The sequence below is a fragment of the Podarcis liolepis genome (assembly GCF_965112155.1).
Source record: "Podarcis liolepis genome assembly, chromosome: 18".
Taxonomy (NCBI): domain Eukaryota; kingdom Metazoa; phylum Chordata; class Lepidosauria; order Squamata; family Lacertidae; genus Podarcis; species Podarcis liolepis.
This window is the reverse complement of record NC_139572.1, coordinates 1,392,010-1,414,624: the sequence shown is the minus strand read 5'-3', so window position 1 is coordinate 1,414,624 and position 22,615 is coordinate 1,392,010. Positions and strand designations below refer to the sequence as shown.

The following is a 22,615-nucleotide window of genomic DNA, read 5'->3' as shown; positions in this document are numbered from 1 at the left end:
ACAGGTCTGGGGTTCGAAATTGCCACTATGCGGTTGCCTGTTTTTACATTGCCGACTGGGGTGCGCTGCCTTCTTCCTCCCATCAGAATTTCAGGAATTTAGGTCCCATCTGCCCTTTACATCATTGAGGCTTTTGCCCTCCAAATGTCCTGGGAACTATAGTTTGCAAAGGGCTGTTAGGAGACTCCTGTTCCCCTCAGCGGAATCGAGGCTTTTGCCCCCCAAAATCCTGGGAACTGTAGTTTGAAAAGGGCTGTTAGGAGACCCCCATTCCCCTCGCAGAGCTGGAGTTTCCAAAGGAGTTATATTTCAGAAATCGTAGTTCTGTTGGGGGGAATAAAGGTCTTCTAACAACTGCAGTTCCCGGTATTCTTTTTGCAGGAAGCCATGTCTGTTTATGATGCCTTAAATGCGCCGTTGCTGCTTCCACGATACCCATGAAGCGTCACAATCCTGGATCCACGGCGTTAGAAACTCAGATATATAAGGACTCTTTAAAACAGGATTGCGGTCGCCAAAACGGAAGGTTGCCATTTTGGGGCAAGACGGCTGCTCTAAAGCGTGGAGGGGCAAACTAAGGCCCAGGGGCTGGATCCGGCCCAATCGCCTTCTCAACCCGGCGGCGGACAGTCTGGGAACCAGCGTATTTTTACATGAGTAATTGTTTTACAGTGGTACCTCGAGTTACAGACGCTTCAGGTTACAGACTCCGCTAACCCAGAAATAGTGCTTCAGGTTAAGAACTCTGCTTCAGGATGAGAACAGAAATCGTGCTGTGGCAGCAGCCATGGGAGGCCCCATTAGCTAAAGTGGTGCTTCAGGTTAAGAACAGTTTCAGGTTAAGAACGGACCTCTGGAACAAATTAAGTACTTAACCCGAGGTACCACTGTATTTAAACTGCACCTCTGAGTTATTTGTGGGGCCTGCCTGGTGTTTTTACACGAGTAGAACACGCGCTTTTATTTAAAATGCATCTCTGGGTTTTTTGTTTTTTTAAAAAGAGATATTTATTAAAAGTTTTTAAGATATAACAAGAAAAAGGAAAAATAAACATACAAAATAAAAACACACATTGATTTTCAGTAACATATCTTCCATACACTTATTTCCTCGGACCTCCTCATACCTCCCTTCTTTGTATTCCAGTTCGATTTGTTAATTTAGCAAATCCTTACCATTAAACTTTTACCCATTTGTAAAAAAAAATCATATCTCTTAAAGCATTACAGCTGGAAACCGCTTAGTTTCTATCCAACATCCTTCTAACATTCATTAATTTTACAATGTTTCTGTAAGTAGTCTTTGAATTTCTTCCAGTCTTCTTTCACCGACGCTTCTCCCTGGTCTCGGATTCTGCCAGTCATTTCTGCCAATTCCATGCAGTCCATCTCTGGGTTTTTTGTGGGGTTTATTTTTTCCCCCAAAATATAGTCCGCCGTCCGCCCCCACAAGGTCTGAGGGACGGTGGACCGGCCCCCTGCTGAAAAAGTCGGCCGACCCCTGCTCCAAAGCCTTATTTCCCAACACGGCTTTTTGCTTCCTGGAATTTGTCCCCATAAAAATACCGCGGGTAGCATCCTACGGGGTGTGTATTGTGAGTGCGTGAAAACGGCCCGGATCCACCAGGCAGGCTAACTCCGGGTGGCGGAGACGTCGGGTCTCAAGGTGGGCTGAGAGCTGGGTGCGAAATGCGTGGGGGGGATTTTGAATGCAGAAATTTAGGGGTTTGGGTTGAATTTAAAGCCAGGCGAGTGGCTTGGGAGACTCAGCCAGATGGGCTGGGTATAAACAATAAATTATTATTATTATTATTATTATTATTATTATTATTATTATTATTACCGGGAAAATCAATCCTAGTGTGGCATTTGACCTGTTCCGCAGGACGACAGCAAGTGGCCATCTCATCTTGCTTCAAATCACATTTTAAGAACCCGAGAGCGTAAATTTGGTTAATCGGAACCGACACTCGTAAATTGGTTAATCCAGAATTGATGAGACATCTCTTGGGGGCCTCAAAAGCAGCGGAAGACTACAATTCCCATCAGCCCCTGCACCCAGCATGGCCCGCGGCCAGGAAGCTCTAAGGCAGCAATGTTTGGGGAGACATTTTTCCACCCAGAAGCAGATTTAGGGGAGCAAGGTGTCCAAAATGGGGTTCTCAAGCCATCGGCCCTTTAGGTGCATTTATCACCTGCTTTGCACAGACAGGTGTGCAAAAAATCTCTGCCTTTTGCAGGCCTAGGAGCCTCAACCACTAATAATAATAATAATAATAATAATAATAATAATAATAATATTTATTTATACCCAGCCAAGACCGGGCTCAGGGTGGCTAGCTAGCACCAGGTATAAAGCAACTGAAATTAAAAGCATTCTTTTAATTTACGTTAGCAAACAGATAAGAAAATAAGAAATAAAAATATAAATTAAGTTTAATTTCTGTATGGATATAGAACATTGCTTGCATATGGTTTTTGTTCCTACGGTTTATATTTTTGCTTATTCAAGAAAACGTTCACTATATTTGTTATTTAAGATTTGTCAATAAAGCATCAACAAAAAAGGAAACACAAACACACACAAAAAGAAACTAGTTCCCATTATTCTTTTGCCAGGACGTCCTTTAAATGGAGTTTGTTATGTTTTTCTCTGCCAAGTTGTGGGCGGCGCTTTTGCAAATTTGGGGGGCGCTGGGCGAGATGTGGGGGTACACCACTGTCCCATCACGAAAGCTTTTTAATTTATTTTCTTTTTAATTTTAAAAAAAGACAATTTTCCTGTTTTGGAGCATTTCCATACATAATTTAGAGTGATTCCATCACGCTAAGGCCAAATAATTCCTAAATTGCAACGCGTACAATTTATGCACTGGCAGAGCACTCAGAATAAGCACGTCTACTCGGACGTAAGTTCCACAGGGCTGACTCTCTGCGGTAATAATAATAATATTTTTTATTTTTTTAATAATAATAATAATATCTTTATTATCATTGCCCCCTTCGGGGACAACAAAATTACTTTCATTTAAGAGAGAGACGTCTTTTTTGAGCATTACTTTTGAGTAGCACTGTAAAAAGAGTCCCAGAAAGCCTTTTTCTTTCTTTCTTTCACATTCTGAGTTGCATTTCTGCTGCCATTGCAACATTTAGGGGTAATAATAAAAATAATAATAAGTATTAAATGGTGTTGTTAATTAACAGGAGGCATAAAACACCTAATGGAAACTGCAGGTTTTGCCAATATTTAGGGTTTCTTCCATATTTCAAAACGTGGAAATCCAGGCACAAAGGCTTTTTTAATTGTTATTTTTTGGCTCAACAGCTTTTGAGCTTTTTAATTTTTATTTTAAGAAATTTTTTTTAAAAGGAAAATTGCCAGTTTCCAACAGCAGAATCAGGGAAAATTCTGGATGTAATGAATATTGAGCTGGTCAAGGTAAGCGGAAGGAGAATTTGAACCTAATATGGGAAAGGCAGAAATTCACCGGTTCAAGAGAAAACCTCACCTGTTGAATTTCTTCCTGCTCTGACAGCACAAAAGCCCTAAAAAAAGGGGGGGGGATATTGTATATTAAGTGAAAAGGCATTTATTTTTTGAAGGGGGATGCAGAATTGAAACTTTGGGCTCCTCTTTCACTTTGGGGGGTTTCCACTCAATTAAATCACCCTCCTAACGAGCCCCACCGAAATGACTGCCCTTCAAATTCAGTGGGTCTACTCTGCGCAGTTAGGGTGGGAAAGGGAGTAATTCACCTGGTTAAGCCGTTCCCCCCCTTAGTACCAAGATGGCGAAGGAAACCTCACCTGTTGAATTGATGGATCCACCTGTTGGATTCCTTCCTGCCCTAAAAAAAAAGAGACCAAAATGTTGCATATTAGGTGGAAAGTATTTTTTTTTTTTTTTGGTTGGGGGGCGCAGAACAGAAACTTGGGGGGCTTCTCTCCCACTTTGGGGAGTTCCCATTGCATTAAAGTTGCAACGAGCCCCACTGAAATGGCAATTGAATTCAGTGGGTCCCTGCAGGTGTCAGCGCCTAGCCCCCCATTTTTAGGGGGGGAGGTTTTTAAAAAAAGAGTGGGGTGCTTCTTCCCGCCCCTATTGCTTTGGGGGGCTTCTCTCCCACTTTGGGGGGGGGCTTTGCATTAAAGTTGCAACGAGCCAAACTGGAATGGCTACTGAATTCAGTGGGTCCCTGCAGGTGTCAGCGCCTAGCCCCCCATTTTTAGGGGGGGAGGTTTTTTAAAAAAGAGTGGGGTGCTCCTTCCTGCCCCCTATTGCTTTGGGGGGCTTCTCTCCCACTTTGGGGGGGCATTGCATTAAAGTTGCAACGAGCCCCACTGAAAGGGCTACTGAATTCAGTGGGTCCCTGCAGGTGTCAGCGCCTAGCCCCCCATTTTTAGGGGGGGAGGTTTTTTTAAAAAGAGTGGGGTGCTTCTTCCCACCCCCTATTGCTTTGGGGGGCTTCTCTCCCACTTTGGGGGGGGCTTTGCATTAAAGTTGCAACGAGCCCCACTGAAAGGGCTACTGAATTCAGTGGGTCCCTGCAGGTGTCACCCCATTCTTAGGGGGGGTTTAAAGAATGGGGTGCTTCTCTCCCCCCCAAATCCCATCCCACCCTATTGATTCTTCTGCCCCCCCCAACCCCCTCGGGGCTGGCTGGCTGGCTAGTTGCCGTGGGGCGGGGCTTGTGGGGCGGAGAGGGGCGGGGGTCGCGTGCTTTGGGACCACGTGGCGGCAACTGCCGGGGGTTGGGGGGGCGAGGAAGATGGCCAAGGCGCCGGGGGGAGCTGGGGGGCCGAGAGGAGGAGGAGGAGGAGGGGGCCCCCGATGCCCTCCTTTGGGGTGAGCTTGCGATAACTTGGGGGGCGCGCGGGGGTTGCACTTTTGCAAGCTGGGGGGGGGGTCACGCATTGCATGCATGCAAAGGGGGCGAAGGTCCCGCTGCAAACAATGGGGTCAGTGTGGGTCACCGTGCATGCAAAGGGGTCTTGCAAAAGTGGGGGGCAGGGGGTGGGTCGAGGGGTAGCTTGGGGGGCAGGGGGTGGGTCGGGGGAGCGTGCTATGGGGCAGGTGGGAGTTATGGAGTTGCAAGGGGTCCAGGGCAAGGGATTTGGGGGTCAGATCTAGGGGGTGGGTCACTGCATGCAAGGGGGCGTCTTGCAAAAGTGGGGGGCAGGGGTGGGTCGAGGGGGAGCTTGGGGGCAGGGGTGGGTCGGGGGAGCATAATATGGGGCAGGTGGGAGTTATGGAGTTGCAAGGGGTCCAGGGCGAGGGATATGGGGGTCAGATCTAGGGGGTGGGTCACTGCATGCAAGGGGGGCGTCTTGCAAAAGTGGGGGTCCGGGAGGGAGCTTGGGGGTCAGGGGGTGGGTCGGGGGAGCGTGCTATGGGGCAGGTGGGAGTTATGGAGTTGCAAGGGGTCCAGGGCAAGGGATATAGGGGTCAGATCTAGGGGGTGGGTCACTGTGCATGCAAGGGGAGGAGGGTCTTGCAAAAGTGGGGGGCAGGGGGTGGGTCGGGGGAGCGTGCTATGGGGCAGGTGGGAGTTATGGAGTTGCAAGGGGTCCAGGGCAAGGGATAAGGGGGTCAGATCCAGGGGTCTTGTTTGGGGTGTGGGGCTGCTGCTTAGGGGGTGGGGGGCTATAGGGGAAGGAGATGGGGGGCTGCAGGGTGGAAGCAAGGGGGGAAAGAGGATTGGGGGTGCTATGGGGAGAGGGAACAGGTGGGTGGGGGAAGCTGGTGTGGGGTGAAGTGTTTGGGGGGGCTGGCAAGTGTTAGGGGGAGCAAGCGGGCATGGGATCTGTGGGGCAGAGAAGGGAAGTTAGGGGGCAGTTATGGGGCGGCAGAGGGAGGGGGTCTAGGGAGATGTGGGGCGGGGGTGTTTAATATCAAGGGGGGTAGTTGTGGTTTCTATGGGGCTAGGGGAGAAGCTGGCTCTATGGGACGTGGGGAGGAGCCATAGGGGGCGGGGAGATGTGGGGTGGGCCAGCCCTATAGCGGGGCTGTGGGGATTCCAGAAGAAACTGGGGCGGGGAGACTGTTATTATTATTTATTGAATTTTAATGTGGGGAGAAGAAGGGGCTTGCTTTGGGGCGAGGGTGTTTTTTTTTAGTACGCGTGTCAGGGAGCCGCTGGTCGCATTCACACGTTCGGGCTTCCCGCGTCGAGCGGAAGAATATTGCGAGGCGGCACTCGTGAGGGGGAAGAGCGAGACTTGCGTGTCGTGACGTTGTACACGTGTCCGGATTTTTAAAGGGGGAGAGAGAGACTTGTGAGGGGGAAAGCGAGACTCGCGAGCGCGTCCCGACGTCGAATACGTGTCGTATGCGGGGATGGGGACTCGTCTTCGTGTGTCCCGACGTCGTATACACGCGTGTCCCGCCTTTGTATGAGGGAAAAGGCGAAACTCATTTTGGGGCGTCGTTGGTCGCGTTCCGACGTTACACCCGTGTCGGGCTTTGTGCCTTAATGGGAAACGGCTTTGTTGACGCGCGTCGGGGCGTTTTGTTGTGAGGCGTTGGTCGCGCTTTTTATTCCCCGTGTGTGTTGAGGGGAAAGAGTCTTGGTGTGTTACGTCCCGCGTTCACGTGTCTTTGGCCAGACACGTGTTTTCCCTTCCCTGAGGGGAAAACAACCTGGGACTATATTTTCCTGCCTGGAGCGGAGGGATACCTCCTTCGAAAAAAGCGCCTCGAGCGAATTGGCGGGAAAACAAGGCGGACGCTTTACATGTATAGAAAAACCGTCCGCCAACGGCTTTCCGTGCGCGCGCCCGCGGCGGAGGGCGAGTTCCCGCGAGAGGATGGAGCGCTTGAGGCTCGCGCGCGGGATGATGAATGGAGCCGCCGCGGTGGGCGGGGCGAGACGAGCCAATGGGGGCGCACGCACCGCGCGTCGTCGCGTACGTCGGGCGCGTACGTCGCCGCAGCGCCTCCTGGCGAGCAGGTGGAGCAGCGCGCTTCGTGATTGACAGCTCGCTTTTTCCCGGGGAACGTTCCATTCCCGTTTGCAGCCGGCGGAGGCGCCTTTGCAAAGCAGCAGCAGCAGCAGCAAGCCAGGCTGGCCTTTGCAAGCCCGAGCGGACCTTGCAGTCGCCAGCAGCAGCTGCAGCAAACAAGCAGAACCGAGCCAAGCCAAGCCAAGCACCGCTGCAACCCTGGCAGGACGAGACCACGGATCTGCCAGGCAGGCAGGAGCCAGAGGAGGAGGAGGAGGTGGCTGGGCCGAGGCCGAATCCGACCCGCCGGGCCTCATGGAAGCGATGGATCGGAAGAGGTGGGAGTGCTCAGCTCTCCCGCAGGGATGGAAAAGGGAAGAAGTGACCAGGAAATCGGGGCTCTCCGCTGGCAAGAGTGATGTCTATTATTATAGGTGAATGTGGGGGGGGCGGGAGGAAGGAGGGGGGGGTTTGGAGGGGGGGTGTTTACGCTGCCTGCAGCCGGCCTTTCTTCCTGTCTGCCTGCCTCGCTGCTGCAAAAGACGCTGTCAAGACGTCACGCAAGACAACCGTCAACATGCCCTTTCGCTGCAACCCTTGCATGGCTGGGGGGCCTTGCAGACGGTGGCGGGGGTACAGCGAGATCTGCTTCTTCCCGCTTGCTTATGCAAGAAGGGGGTGCTGTGAGGGGCGGCGGAGGCGACCCCCAGTTGCAGTGGCGCGAATCGGGGCTGTTCTGCGGGAGGCGTTGCAGGCGGATCGCGGCTTCTGGGGGGGGGGAGAAAAAGAAAAGAGAGAGAGACTGAGAGGGAGAGAAGGAAGGAGGGAAAGAAAGAGAAAATTCGCGATAGTCCCGTTGCAAATCGCCGCTACCCAGTGCTAGTTTTGATTTTGCAAAAGATTTGGGGGCGAAGCAGGCGGGTTGCGGGGTGAGTTTCAGATTGAATGGGCACCCAATTGAATTTTTTATTGTGGGGGGGGGGGAGAATACATGGAATTATTGCCTGCGTGCGCTTTTGAGGCTTGCAACCCCGTTGTACTGGTGTTGGAAGGGAGAGTGAGAATATTCTTGCAGCGGGCTTGCCACGAAAAGATAATTCCTCTGTCTTTTTGCATTGAGGTTACGGGGTGTCTGCGTTGGCCGAGGGGTGTCTCTGATGCATGCGCCCGCCCCCCCGGGGGGGCAACATAAACGCGGAGCTTTTCCGCCTAGAAAATTGTGGCTCATGCTGCATGTGACAGTTCGGGAGCCGTTCACATAGCAACAGATTGACAGATGAATGCAGGAAATAATAAGCCCTGCCCCCCCCCCGGTGCTGCTTGCACCAAGGTTTATTATGGGGGGGGGTCAGGAACAGAACCAAGTTCTGTGTATTAGAAAGGAGGAATGCAACCCTTAGATAATAAAATAAAAAATTGGGAAGCTGTCACTGCAGATTGTCTTCCGGTCATTGGCTCCCTTGCCAGGTGCTGGACCCCGCGCCCCCCCCCCTTGCATAGGTGAGGGTCTTTGGGGAGGGGGCTGATCTAGGCAGGTGGATCCCCCACCTGGACAGGCTGGGGAGGGGGCTGAACTGTTCATAGGGGTCCCATTTCCCCAGCCAACCTGGGGTGGGTTGTTTTGCCAGGGAGTGGGTCTCAAAATACTATTGCATCCAGGTTTTTTGCGGGGTGGGACTGCAGCTGTTGCAGGTTAGATATGCGGTTGTGTGCAGGCTATAGGTGCGCTGTGGGGCATTATTTGGGGGGGGGGTCCTGTCTAATAAGAACCATTATAGCCAGCAGGCAGTAGAAGCAATTGCAGCCTGTTTTGTTATTTGGGGAGGTGTGTGTGTGTGTGTGTGTCAGCCTGTTGCATTGAGAGGTGTCTGTTAAAGAGCATCTTTCTATGGCTGAAGTTTTTCAAGGATGCCCCGCTGTGAATAACAATGATTTTTTTTTTAATATAATGATTTTTATTAGTTTTCCATTACAGTCGAACAACGGCCTCCTTATAAAAATGCCAGTTTACGATACAATTATTAATACCAGCCGTTCAAATACCTAAATATATAACTTGGATAAATATAATTTATCCACGTGCTAGATTTGATTATTTTCTTTCTGCGCTCCAAAATCTTACTAAGTTCCATTTTTGTTTTATTATTTAGACCCCGCCAATCTGGCTGGGTTTGTGACGACCCTGGAGAGCTCTCAAGTCTCCTGTTGTTGTCGTTTCCTGTTGTTGTGTCTCTTGTGTTAATGCCCCACTCTGGGCAGCTTCGAACACGCATAAAAACATAATAAAACATCAAATGTTTATGATAACAATCTGATCCAATCCCAAAAAAGTCACAGTAAGTTTAAAACAAAGAAATATTCACTCATCCATTAGGCGTATAATAGTAAACAGTGAAATTGAAGTTCAGCAAATCGCATAGTTTCCTGTTGTTTCCGTGGGGTGGCATGCACAGGAAACTTTGGGTGGGTGGCGGGGGCTGCCTTGGTGTTCCTTTGCCGCTTTGCAGCAAAGTTTGTTCCGACTAACTGCAGCGTTCGTGCAACAATCATGTCGTTTGTACCGGGGTCGGGAATATTCTCCAGCACGGAGGTTGCGGTCTCTTTTGCGCAGCCTTCCCGGAGCCAGGGTTGCAGCGAACCAATGTGAATTTTGCCTTTTGCGCCGCGGCAAAGCGCTTGCGAACCTCTCTCTGTCCTCCAGCCCCAGCGTAATAAGCATTTGAGTTGTGAGGGAACCCCAGGGGTCATCCATCCCAACCCGCTGCAAAGCAGGAATCTGAGCTGAAACATCCGTGACCGATGGGCACCCAACCTCTGTGCTTGGAAACCTCCACAACCACCATAGAGGGACCGTTCCACTGTCTCTCACTGTCAGAAAGTTATTCCTGGTGTCGAGTCGGACTCTCTTGTAACTTGAAGCCATGGGTTCGAGATTATCTGGATGAGATTTGGACTATGCAACCTGATGGGATATGGGGCCACGGGCGAACTCCGCATGCCGTTGACTCTGGTCTTGTGTCTTTGGACGTAGAACAGGGGCTGTTCTTTGCAGTCTGGGGGCCGCTTTTGCTTCCCGGCAGCCTTGTGAGGGCCGCATGGCAGCGGTGGGCGGGGCAAAGGCTTGCAATTTTTGCATTTGCCCAGTACAATTTTCACGCAAGGGCCACACGCACGCCTGGTTCTCCCTGGCAAGCACATTTCCACCCAAACATGGAAGACACTTCCAAGGGCCAGAACGGGAAGCGCGGGGGGCCGTATTCAGCCTTTCCCAGAATCCTTTGCAACGCAGAAGGGCTTTCCTTGCAGAAAGAAAGTTTGGAAACGGCCCCTTTGCATAATCCATTGTTTAATTCTCAGGGGGGGGGGTTTTGCAGTGGCGGCGGGTGTTCTTCAAAAAAAGCAAGCCCCTTGCGTGGTTTTTTCTTTCTTTTCCGGGCTCTGGAAAACGTCTGGTGTCTGGAGCCAGAAAGGGGAGGTGCAACCAAGCTGGCTTTTATTGATAATAGGAGCAGGGATCCATTTGCAAAACCTTTCTCCCCCCCCCCTTCCTCGCTAAAGAGAGGAACAAAGAGATTTCTGCTTGCCCGTGCAGAGTTGGGACATATGGAACGGTTGTCTGGCCACCTTGAATAGGGACTGCATTCATCTTAATCTCCCGCCCCGTGCTCCCAAAAGTCTGAATTTGCAAGTTAAATAAAAGAGCGAAAGAATCGCAAAGGGGGGGGGAGGTTTAACCCGCTTTTTATATTTTGTTCCTCGGCGGCTGGGGCAAGCCATTGAGAACCTCACAAAGCGAGCGTACTTCGAGGAGCGGGAGGGGAGCGTGCAGAATCGTTGCTCAGCTGATTTCTACTTTTTCTTCCTTTACAATGAAAAATACTGGTTTCAGGCTTGCGGGGGGGGGGAGAGAGAGTCGCGCAGGCAAAAGTCGCTTTGCTGTTCACAAAAGGGAGACCTATTCCCTTGTTTCCAGGCCCCACGATGGGAGCCTTCTCTCTCCCGCCGAAGCGTCCGAAACTTCAGAATCGCGCGGGTTTCGAGTTTCGGACGCTTTTTACGCACTTTTATTTTTTCGCACGAAATTCTGCGTTTGCTTGGCTTTTTGTGGGGTGTTAATGTGTGTGTGTGTGTGTGTGTGTGTCTAGGGGGTTGTGAATTGAGAGCTCCGGAAACAAGCGCTGAAAATTCAGCCTGTTGGAAAAGTTGAATCGGTCCTAGGAGGTCAGTAAGGCGATGCTTGTGTACGTATTTGAACAGCAAACTTGTTCCTGCAGATTTATGGAGAAGGGAGAAGTCAATGGCCATCAAGTGAATATTACGGGGTGTCTCTGCCATCTTGGAGTGACATGCCTGGAGAGCCTTGGATCCTGACTTTTCTCACACACTTAAGACCCTATCCTGTAGAATTCTGTCCATTCTGTTCTATCAGCACAATCGGAATGAATTTCGGGAGCGAAGATGCTTTTGCACAGCGAATGGGGAATCGTTTTGATTGCAAACGTTATATATCGGCCTGCCCCGCTTCTTCTTAAAAGTGACGTGGGCCATTCATAACGTGAGTTCCACAGGACGGGGGTCAAAGTGTGTCAAAACGGTCCAGATCCGGGGATCCCCAGGCATGCACCGCCAGATGGAGGCATCAGGCGACAATTGGCGCCCGGGCATCTTTGCTTGGTCGCAAGCAGCCAATAAAGGTGAAGGGACCCCTGACCATTAGGTCCAGTCGTGGCCGACTCTGGGGTTGCGGAGCTCATCTCGCTTTACTGGCCGAGGGAGCCGGCGTACAGCTTCCGGGTCATGTGGCCAGCAGGACTAAGCCGCTTCTGGCGAACCAGAGCAGCGCACGGAAACGCCGTTCACCTTCCCGCCAGAGCGGTACCTATTTATCTACTTGCACTTTGATGTGCTTTCGAACTGCTAGGTGGGCAGGAGCAGGGACCGAGCAACGGGAGCTCACCCTGTTGCGGGGATTCGAACCGCCGACCTTCTGATTGGCAAGTCCTAGGCTCTGTGGTTTAACGCACAGCGCCACCCGCGGCCCACACAAGCGGCCAATAGCCGGGCGCAAAACGCGCCTGGCCCCTGGCTAATTTCGAACAATGACTCTCAGCAATCTCCCTCCATCAGTTGCTTTAGCAGTAAAGCACTTCTCTTTCGAGCTTCTGGGCTTTGAGCACACCTGCCAGAGGGACATAGGGATTAGATGCGGCCCTCCAAGCCTTTTTCCCTGGCCCTTGGTACTCCCACCCCCTCGCTGGGCCTGCTCCTCTGCTTTTGGCTGGCTGGAATGCACACCTAACCGGCGATCATTCCTCTCACTCGCCTGGATTAAAGGACGGGGGTTTGGCGTCCAGAAACCTCGTTTTGTGCCGCTGGGATGTCTCCCGTTGCAAAACAAAAGAACGGTAAGAGCCTCACCCATTGCTGCGACAAATTTGCCTACGGCCCTGCCCTCTAGAGCCATGCGGCCCTTAAAAAGTTCCCTGCGATGGGAAGAGACGGAAGAAGTTTTCTGCCTTTTCTTTGCTTTGCGGCTGTGTTGTTTTCCTAGGGCAGCTCTGCCCCGAACGGATTTTGTTTCCCTGCACCTGGTTCGCCGTTGTGCTAACGCCTCCAGAAGCCATAATTTCTCTCCCTCTCCGTCCCTCTATTCTCCCCCCCCCCCCAGCCCGAGCGGGAAGAAATTCCGGAGCAAGCCGCAGCTGGCCCGTTACCTCGGCAACTCCATGGACCTGAGCACCTTCGACTTCCGGACGGGAAAGATGCTCATGAGCAAAGTGAACAAGAACAGGCAGCGGATGCGTTACGACTGCTCCAGTCAGGCCAAGGTGAGTCCCGCGGGGATTCGAACCGCCGACCGTGCGATCGGCAAGCCCTAGGCACTGAGGTTTTACCCACAGCGCCACCCGCGTAACCCGAGGTACCACTGTACAATTATTTTTTTCGGCAAAAGTTGTTTAAGGAGATTACAGAAAAAACCACTGGGTTAGAAGTCCAGAGGTAGGATTATTCTTCTCGATTTACGATGGGGTTGTGGAAGGTTCGCAGGCTAGGAGTTCAGGAAGTGGGAGAAGGGGCAAGGTGAAGCATCAAGGTGTGCTGTTTTCGATCTGTTGGAATCACCTGCCTCTCTGTCCTTCTGTTTCCAGGGCAAACCTGACCTGAACACGGCACTCCCCGTCCGGCAGACGGCGTCGATCTTCAAGCAGCCCGTCACCAAAATCACAAACCACCCAAACAATAAAGTCAAGACGGACCCCCAAAAGGCAGTTGACCAGCCCCGACAGGTAAATGGGTCCTGGTGGGCGCACACCTGTGTGCTGTGTATTCAGTGATCTGGTGGGGACACCTGTGTGTTACGTATTCAGTGAGTCTGCGCCTGCCTGAGCTGGAGTCTGGACGAAGGATTCTGAGCTCCTATGTTCCGATTCGATACATGACATCCAATCACAGGACATTTTCAGGATGTGGGCCTCTGCCATTGGCCCCATTGAACTCTCTGAGTCGTGATTCGCAGCTTGGGAGTTTAGACAGCCAATCACGTTGGGAGTGGGAGTAGCCCAGGCTTCGGGGAATGCATATAAGCCAGGGGTCTGCAACCTTTAAGACAAAAAGAGCCACTTGGACCCGTTTCCGAAGGAAAAAAAAATGGGAGCTGCAAAACTCGTCATTATAAAAATAACCTTTTTGTCACTTTTTTAAATTATTTCTTTGTTTGACCCCTCAGAATTACTCCTCCTCATAGAAATAAACGTTAAATTAACAAGTTACCTTTTTGTTTGTGTGTGTTCTTCACTCCCCTTCAAAACAGTGACCAGCGTACATGCCCCCTTTCAATGCAGTGACCAGCGTACATGCCCCTTACAATGTAGCGGGTGGGCGGGAAGGTGACGTCAGGACGTTACGTGACTAACGCACGCACCGCCCCCATGCGACGTCACAGCCAGTACAGCGCCCGCCACAGTGGGGAGTGTCGGGGCGCACAATGCGCCTCCTCCCCTCGCTAGTATCCGCCCCGGAGCCACTGCAAAGGTGTAAAAGAGCCACATGCGGCTCCGGAGCCGCGGGTTGCAGACCCCTGATATAAGCAGTTGCTTTGCCCCCGTTACCCAGTTATTTAAACGGGTCCTAGTGGGGACACATTGTGCGATTGAGAAACTTTACTTAGGACTTGTCTTCTATTATCACATGGGGGGGGTTTGCCTCTGAAGATCTCAAGGGCCTCATGGCAGTCTTACGACGCCCCTGTGGGGAAGGCTACGTCAAATTGTGGTGTTGGTCTTCATTTTTATGCCCCTCTAGTGGGGAACTTCAGACCCAGATGCAACAATCTATTCCCAGTTGGCTCCCAGGACGTTTCCAAGCGCAACTCAAAGTGTTGGTGCTGACCTTGAAAGCCTTAAACGGCCCAGTAGACCTGAAGGAGAAATGTGCTTAATGGGTCGTTCTTTCTCTCTTTCCCTCATTTCTCTCCTTTTCTCAGCTCTTCTGGGAGAAGAAGCTCAGCGGCCTGAACGCCTTTGATATTGCAGAGGAGCTGGTGAAAACGATGGACCTCCCGAAAGGTTTGCAAGGTACTGTGCCCTTTTTTGATCGCTGCAAATAAACGATAAGTCGCCTCGTCCCGCGTCCTGCCTCTGGGGTCAACTAAATGCCATCAGAAGAAATATACCGTATTTTTCGCTCTATAAGACGACAGGCGCACCTAGTTTTTGGAGGAGGAAAACAAGGGGGGGAAATATTCTGAATCTCAGAAGCCAGAACAGCAAGAGGGATCGCTGCGCAGCGAAAGCAGCAACCCCTCTTGCTGTTCTGGCTTCTGGGATAGCTGCGCAGCCTGCATTCGCTCCATAAGACACACACACATTTCCCCTTAATTTTTAGGAGGGAAAAGGTGAGTCTTATAGAGCAAAAAATATGGTAATAATAACTTATTATTTATACTCTGCCCATCTGGCTGGGTTTTCCCAGCCACTCTTGAGTGGCTCACAACCGAATACAGTATTAAAAACACAATACAGCATTAAACATTTAAAACTTCCCTAAACAGGGCTGCCTTCAGATATCTTTTAAAAGTAAGTTGTTTATTTCCTTGATGTCTGGTGGGCGTTCCACAGGGCGGGAGCCACCACCGAGAAGGCCCTCTGCCTGGTTCCCTGCAACCTCACTTCTCGCATTATTATTTGTACCCCTCCCATCTGACTGGACTACCCCAGCCACACTGGGCAGCTTCCAATATATACGAAAACGTAATAAAACGTTCCAAAAACAGCAGTTGCAGAACCTTATTGGGCCAGCGTGAACTCGCCCCCAGAGTGCCCCTTACCCTAATATATAAAAAAGCATTATTCAGAACCATGGTTTGCGGAACCCACTATGAAATACAGTGGTACCTCGGGTTAAGTACTTAATTCGTTCCAGAGGTCTGTTCTTAACCTGAAGCACCACTTTAGCTAATGGGGCCTCCTCCTGCTGCCGCATGATTTCTGTTCTCATCCTGAAGCAAAGTTCTTAACCCGAGGTAATACTTCTGGGTTAGCGGAGTCTGTAACCTGAAGTGTACGTAACCCGAGGTACCACTGTACAACAGTGCGGCAAAATTTAAAACGGTAACCCATTTATTTAAGATCCGTTTACAACGACGTACAGTGGTACCTCGGGTTACAGACACTTCAGGTTCCATACACTTCAGGTTACAGACTCCATTAACCCAGAAATAGTACCTTGGGTTAAGAACTTTGCTTCAGGATGAGAACAGAAATTGTGCTCCGGTGGCGCAGCAGCAGCAGGAGGACCCATTAGCCAAAGTGGTGCTTCAGGTTAACAACAGTTTCAGGTTAAGAACGGACCTCCGGAACAAATTAAGTACTTAACGCAAGGTACCACTGTAGTTTAATTAAGTTAACAAACACCAACGGACTTGGATGTGGTGATAGCAGATCTTTTCAAAGCTGCTGGTTGTTTACACCTCCTGTGCCCCCCTTGCCTGTTTTGGGACCACCAGACCACCCTATATGTAGACACCTACAACAGCGTTCGTCAACCTGGCGCCCTCCAGCTGTGGTCCAAAATATCTGGAGGGTCCTAGGTTTATAAGGCCTGGACCCAGGGGTCAGCAGGCTTTTGCATCAGGGCCGGTCCACTGGCCCTCAGACCTTGTGGGGGGGGCCGGACTAAATTTTTGGGTGCGGGGGAATGAACGTCAGCAGCCGTGCAGTGACCGCACGCCCCGTGTCTCCTCTCTCCCGCAGGCGTGGGGCCCGGCTGCACCGACGAGACCCTCCTCTCCGCCATCGCCAGCGCCCTCCACACCAGCACGATGCCCATCACCGGGCAGCTGTCTGCCGCCGTGGAGAAGAACCCCGGGGTCTGGCTCAACACCTCCCAGCCCCTCTGCAAAGCCTTCATGGTGACTGATGAGGACATCAGGTCAGTGACGCTCCCTGGAGCAGGGAGAAGTTCTCTCTCTCTTTCTGTCTCTCTTCCTGTCTTTCTTTCTTTCTCTCTCTCTCTCTCTCTCTCTCTCTCTCTTTCTTCCTCTCTTTCTCTCTCTCTCTTTCACTCTTTCTTTCTCTCCCTCCTCTTTTTCTCTTTCTTTCTTTCTTTCTTTTTTTCTTTCCTTCCTTCCTTCCTTCCTTCCTTCCTTCCTTCCTTCCTTCCTTCTTTCTCTCTCCCCCTCTTTATTTCTGTCTCTTTCTTTCTCTTTCTCTCTCTCTCTCTCTCTCTCTCTCTCTCTCTCTCTCTCCTTTCTCTTTCTTTCTTTCTTTCTTTCTCTCTCCCTCTTTCTTTCTCTCTGTCTCTTTTTCTTTCTTTCTTTTCTTTCTTTCTCCCCCTCTTTATCTCTCTCTTTGTCTCTTTCTTTCTGTATCTCTTTCTTTCTCCCTCTTTCTTTATCTCTCCCCCTCTTTCCCTCTCTCCCCCTTTCTTTCTCTCTGTCTTTCTTTTTATCTCTCTCTCTCATCCTCTCTCTCTCTTTCTCTTTCACTATTACTACTATTACTATTATTATTACAGTGGTACCTCGGGTTACAGACGCTTCAGGTTACAGACTCCGCTAGAGTACCTTGGGTTAAGAACTTTGCTTCAGGATGAGAACAGAAATCGTGCAGCGGTGGCAGTGGGAGGCCCCATTAGCTAAAGTGATGCTTCAGGTTAAGAACAGTTTCAGGTTAAGAACGGACCTCCGGAACGAATTGAGTTCTTAACCCGAGGTACCACTGTATTATTATTACTATTATTATTATTATTATTATTATTATTATTATTATTATTATTATTATTAAATCTCTGAGCTGGCCTTAACAGTGCCCAGTATTCCAAACACCAACATTTTCTCCTCTCATGCCCATTATTTCTGTTCTTCTGTTCTGGCCTCAACTAGAACTGTTCTGGCCTTTTCAGCCGTGGCCCCGATCTGGTGGAACGCTCTGTCCCAAGAGACTAGGGCCCTGCGGGACTTGACACCTTTCCGCAGGGCCTGCAAGACAGAGCTGTTCCACCAGGCCTTTGGCCAGGGCACGGCCTGACTCCCTCCTTTGGCAATCTTCACAGAACTTTAGCCTAATGGTTGCCATCAATTTGATTTGAATTAATTTTATAATGAAATGATTTTAGAATGTTGTACTATTTTATTGTTGTTAGCCGCCCTGAGCCCGGCTTCGGCAGGGGAGGGCGGGATATAAATAAAATTTATTATTATTATTATTATTGCACTTTGAGGGTTCCACCCTCTTGACCGCAAAGGGGTCTCCGCTCTGGTTTCCCTGGCGTGCGGCGGAAACGTAGAGTACCTGCCAAGACAGGCGGTTGTTTGGGGGGGGGGCTATGCCACCATCCCCCGGCCTCAACCAGCTTCCCTTCCCTTCCCCGGACAGGAAACAGGAAGAACTGGTACAGCAAGTGCGAAAGAGGCTGGAAGAAGCTCTGATGGCGGACATGCTCGCTCACGTAGAGGAGATCGCGAGGGACGGCGAGGTGCCCGAGGAGAAGGCCCTGGGGGACGAAGACGGGGAGGAAGAGGAGGAGGAAGAGGACGTGGATCGCGGGCCGGAGGTGGAGAGCGTATAGTCCAGGTAACAATACCCTCAATTGCTCCGAGGGAAACTCTGTAGCTCCGTAACAAAACATGCAAGCAGGAAATTCTATTTCCATGTCTGAATCCCTTGAGGACTGCTGCCAGTCCGTGCAAACATTTTTGGGTCCGCGGCTCCCTTGAGCAATTGCATTCTTCCTGCGGCGTCCCTGTGGGGCTCAGGAGTCCAGTTATGTCCCCCCTTCCCTGCAGAGCTGGCAGCCCCTCGCCCTTTTTCCGAACCCCCTCCCTCGTGGAGCGTTCCCTCGGCCTCCTCTCCCCTTTCCACCTTGTTGCTTTCTCATCTCGGTCGGTGGAAAGATTGGACTGTCGGCTGCCCGGATATAGAGCCCCGTCAATGATCAGCCATCGAGGAGGCAGCTGATTCAGTTCACATTTAACAGCAAGCTTATCTCGCTAAACCACAGAGCCTAGGACTTGCCGATCAGAAGGTTGGCGGTTCGAATCCCCGCAAGGACGGGGTGAGCTCCCGTTGCTCGGTCCCTGCTCCTGCCAACCTAGCAGTTCAAAAGCACGTCAAAGTGCCAAGTAGATAAATAGGTACCACTCTGGCGGGAAGGTAAACGGTGTTTCCATGTGCTGCTCTGATTCGCCAGAAGCGGCTTAGTCCTGCTGGCCACATGACCCGGAAGCTGTACGCCGGCTCCCTCGTCCAGTAAAGCGAGATGAGTGCTGCAACCCCAGAGTCGGCCACGACTGGACCTAATGGTCAGGGATCCCTTTACCTAGTCCTCTGTGATGGATCAAGTCTCTCTCTCTCTCTCTCTCTCTCTCTCTCTCTCTCTCTCTCTTCCTTCAGGGAAGGAATTCCTCTTGAGAATCCTAGCCTTTTCTCGCCCCGCGAAGAGGCGAGCTTGCCGCCGGACAGCGTCGCATGCCGTCTCCGCAGCCGTCTGGAGATGCCTTCAGCCTCCGGCCGTCTTCAGCCTTTATTTGCCGGACACTTGAGAATCCAGTGGCTCAGTAGATCCTGGGTAGCTTGAAGATGGACTTACTAAAACCCGTACTCTTTCTCTCTCTCTCCTCTCTCTCAACCCACCACCCCCCATTTGTCATTTCCACAAGTGTTAACAGGGAAGGAACGCAGAGAAACTGCAAACGTTAACTGCTCCGTCTTTCATTTCCAGGGCGCAAGGATGCCATTTGAGTCTGCTTCCCTGGTTTTTTATTATTATTAAGTAGCACACACCTACCCAAACTTAACGTCCTCTTTCGGCTTAAGGTAGAGACGCCGTTTTTAAATGGGGACCACCTGTCCCATGCTTCGTTTGTTTGCTCCAGTTGTAGATAATCCTTCCTTCTGCGAAATCTCGCCATGGGATTTGTGTGGGCGTTTGTGTGTTTTCATCTTAACTTTTCCAGACTGTCCGGTCTTCCCAGAGGTGTAACCGGGGGGGGGGGGTGTTCCTTCCCATATGAGGGGAACGGTGACCGTCTCGGGGACCCCACAAGCTCCCAGCCGTTTGTGTGGATCTCTCGAAAGTGCAGACATTTGGGGTTACACACAGAAAAGTCCATTTATCTAGTGGCAATGTCGGTGTGGGGGTGGAACCCTTTCAGAGAAAACTTGCGTAAGCTTAAAGGTGCTGCGAGGAGGAGGGTGAATACTGACCTCCCCAAATCCCTTTTACTAGATTCCAATCATTTGCTTTTGGGCGGCAAGTGTGGCCTTTTGCTCGTCTCACGCAATTAAAAGCGATAGATCGAAAGCGGCCCGTGTCCTCAGAAGAGGCGAGCTGAACTATCCGGTTGTGCAGCGATGGAGAGTCTGTCTTATTAGACGGGTTCAGCATCGAACACCCCACAACACAAAGCTGTCCCTAAATTGGGCTTGTTTGGAATTAGCGCAACCCTTGCCTGAGGAGCCGGCACCTCGCTCTGCAAAACCGTGCAAAAAAATCTATAGGTTTTAATTGCACCGCTGCCGTGCAGAAATCTAGGTTTTAATTGCACTGATGCCACACAAAAATCTGCAGGTTTTAATTGCACCATTGCCATTCAGAAACCTGTGGCTTTTACTTTTACCCAGGCTTGTTCTGAACCTATTTAAATCATTTCTTTCCGGAGCCACACACAATGACGGCAACCTGTGACGGAAAATCCTGGCTTGTTTTCGCCGCCCGGGACCCATGCAGTTTTCAATTTTGGGTCAGCACACCCGCACCTGTGCCCCAAATCCCATCTCCAGTGGCCATCCCACCTGCCAGCTCCACAATGGTGCTTCCAAACCAACATACGGGATTGTTTCTTTGGGGTGGGGTGGGGGTGGGGAAATGGGGCTCGGCTGCTTCTTCTGAGACGCCGCTTTTCCCCATTGGAGAGGGAAACCCCTGCACCCGGTTCACTGGCCTTCCCTGCTACTGAATTTTGTCCATTTCGGATTTGTGTGTGTGTGTGTCTTAATCCTAGAAGCACGGATTTTCACTCCATTCCGAAGCAGTTTTTGAGACTCTTTGGGGCAGGGAATGTTAAGAGAAGCAAATTCTTGCAATGGAGGGATTTGCCAGTTTTTTACACACAGAGAGATGTCTGTCTGTCTTTCCTCCGTCTCCTTTTTTTCCCTCCACCTGCAGTTCCACCTTTTCCAGGTAACTCCACGCAAACCCTTTCCCTTTTAAGCTTTCGCCGGCAGTAAAAACAGCACCGGCAAGCTTCTCTCTTTCCCTGCGATGTTGCCGTGGCAGAAACCTCGTTCCTGCCGCACAGACAACTTATTTTTGCGGCGTCTCGTCACAACCCGGTGGTCCCCGCCCAAAGCGAGTTTCTTTTATTCCTCGAAGCGACTTTTGTATCGACTGCTTTTTGCGGGGTGGGGGTATAGTGCGGTTTTGCAGCTTTTAGATATTTCGCAGCTATCCGGGAGCCCCTTCTCCCCGCCTCGCCTCCTTAGCACTAACGATGATGTCCTTCCAGCCTTGATCATATTTGTAATATTTGTTTGGGGGGGGACTATTAGTTTTGTAATTAAAAAGGAAAAAAGAAAGCGATGTTTTGCGTACGTTCTTCCATTGTGTTTCAACGCTTGGCGAGAAAATGTTGAGCGTGAATGCAAGTTGTCGTGCGTCCCCGAGGCTGCGGAGTTGGAAAAGGATCGGGAGGTGGAGGAACATTGCTGAGAAAAGGATCAAGCATCTTGCCTTTTTAAAAATTTGCTGCCATTGTTCTTGTGATCTGTTCCTGGCACTCAGGAAATCTCTGAGCCCGCTGCGCTTTTGTTCAATGAGGTGGTCAGACAGTTCAGCACTTTTGCCCATTTGGAAAGAATAATAATAATAATAGTGTCAAAGGAGGAAGTTGGGAAGAGCGCCACACTTTACCACACTTTACCACACTTTCAGCTCTATGTGCTTTTTGCTCTTTTAAAAATGATATTTTATTAATATTTCACAAACAATAAAAACAAAATCCAACATTTAAACGTTTAAGCATTTAACCTACAAAAACAAGACAAATAAAAATACACAGTTAAAAGATAGTTGATAGAGGAAAAAGGAAAGGGGAAAAAAGTAGAGAGTAAAAAATAGAAACAAAGAAAAAAGCCAAAAATCGGAGCTAGAAATGAGTTAATATTTTCAAATCTTATATTTTCATCACTAGTTTCCTGACCTCCTCACACCTCCCATTTTGTGTTCCAGTTCAAATATTAAGTTCAGCAAATCCTTACCCTCTAACATTTAACCTTACTCCATATATTAACCTATTATTATAAATATCCATTCCCAATAGTCAATCTCTATGTGTTTTTTTCAAGGCTCAGGTTAATTCTACCAGATCTACATTTCGCCCAGATCGCTTACAAAGCTCACTCTTTGCTTTTCCTTGCTTGGGTGGTTCTGATCCAATGAAGTAGCAGGGAAACTGAGGGGTTTATAAATTTCATTTCACTTTTAATTTGTATTCCGCCTTCAGGCGGTTTGCAAGCTGCAAACAAAATAGACGGCAAAGATCATGCACGGTGTAGTAGTAATAATAATAATCATTATTATTTATACCCCGCCCATCTGGCTGGGTTTCCCCAGCCACTCTTGGTGGTTTCCAGCAAAATACTAAAATACAATAATTCATCAAATATTAAAAGCTTCCCTAAATAAGGCTGCCTTCAAATGTCGTCGTTTATCTCCTTGGCATCTGATGGGAGGGTGCCACCACCGAGAAGGCCCTGTGCCTGGTTTCCTGCAACCTCCCTTCTCGCAGGGAGGGAACCGCCAGGAGTCCCTCGGAGCTGGACCTCCGTATCCAGGCAGAACAATGTGACAATCTGATCCTAGACCAAAAGTTGTCACAGTAACTTTAAAATAAACAACTATCAAATAGAGCAGCATTTGACAATCCATTAGAATATACTAGTGAGCGGTAAAATTAAAAATCCACAAATAATAATTAGAACAGCTTGCCCTTGTCAGTTACAATAAAGAATTCCTAAACTGTGATCAGTTAAAATAAGGGCAAGGCACAGTGCGCAGAACACACAAAGTAGGAGGTAGATAGCTTGGTCCCAGGGACAGGTCCAGTCTTGGCATCTAAGTAGGGGTGGGACTGTCCTTTTGCCCAGAACCATGGAAAGAGAATCGCTAACAGCCA

The 22,615-nt window shown here is 50.1% G+C and overlaps 2 protein-coding genes across 6 annotated transcripts in view; one reads left to right on the top strand and one right to left on the bottom strand.

The window, feature by feature from the left end:
• Positions 1–22,615, bottom strand: part of KISS1R (KISS1 receptor) — a 290,916-nt gene that overhangs the window by 177,263 nt on the left and 91,038 nt on the right. The gene's annotated exons all lie outside the window — the stretch shown is intronic.
• On the top strand, positions 4,699–21,017 carry MBD3 (methyl-CpG binding domain protein 3). Of its 5 annotated transcripts, none has more exons than XM_083484097.1 (7): positions 4,699–4,846; positions 12,611–12,770; positions 13,092–13,229; positions 14,426–14,516; positions 16,194–16,371; positions 17,817–18,014; positions 18,834–21,017. In XM_083484097.1, exons 1-6 carry the CDS (start codon positions 4,770–4,772, stop codon positions 18,007–18,009), a joined length of 837 nt encoding a protein of 278 aa, XP_083340223.1. In that variant the 5' UTR covers positions 4,699–4,769; the 3' UTR covers positions 18,010–18,014; positions 18,834–21,017. The 5 variants fall into 5 exon arrangements, with proteins under 5 accessions (XP_083340223.1, XP_083340224.1, XP_083340226.1 ...); XM_083484100.1 differs by lacking the exon at positions 4,699–4,846 and adding an exon at positions 6,117–7,376; XM_083484101.1 differs by lacking the exon at positions 4,699–4,846 and adding an exon at positions 7,040–7,280.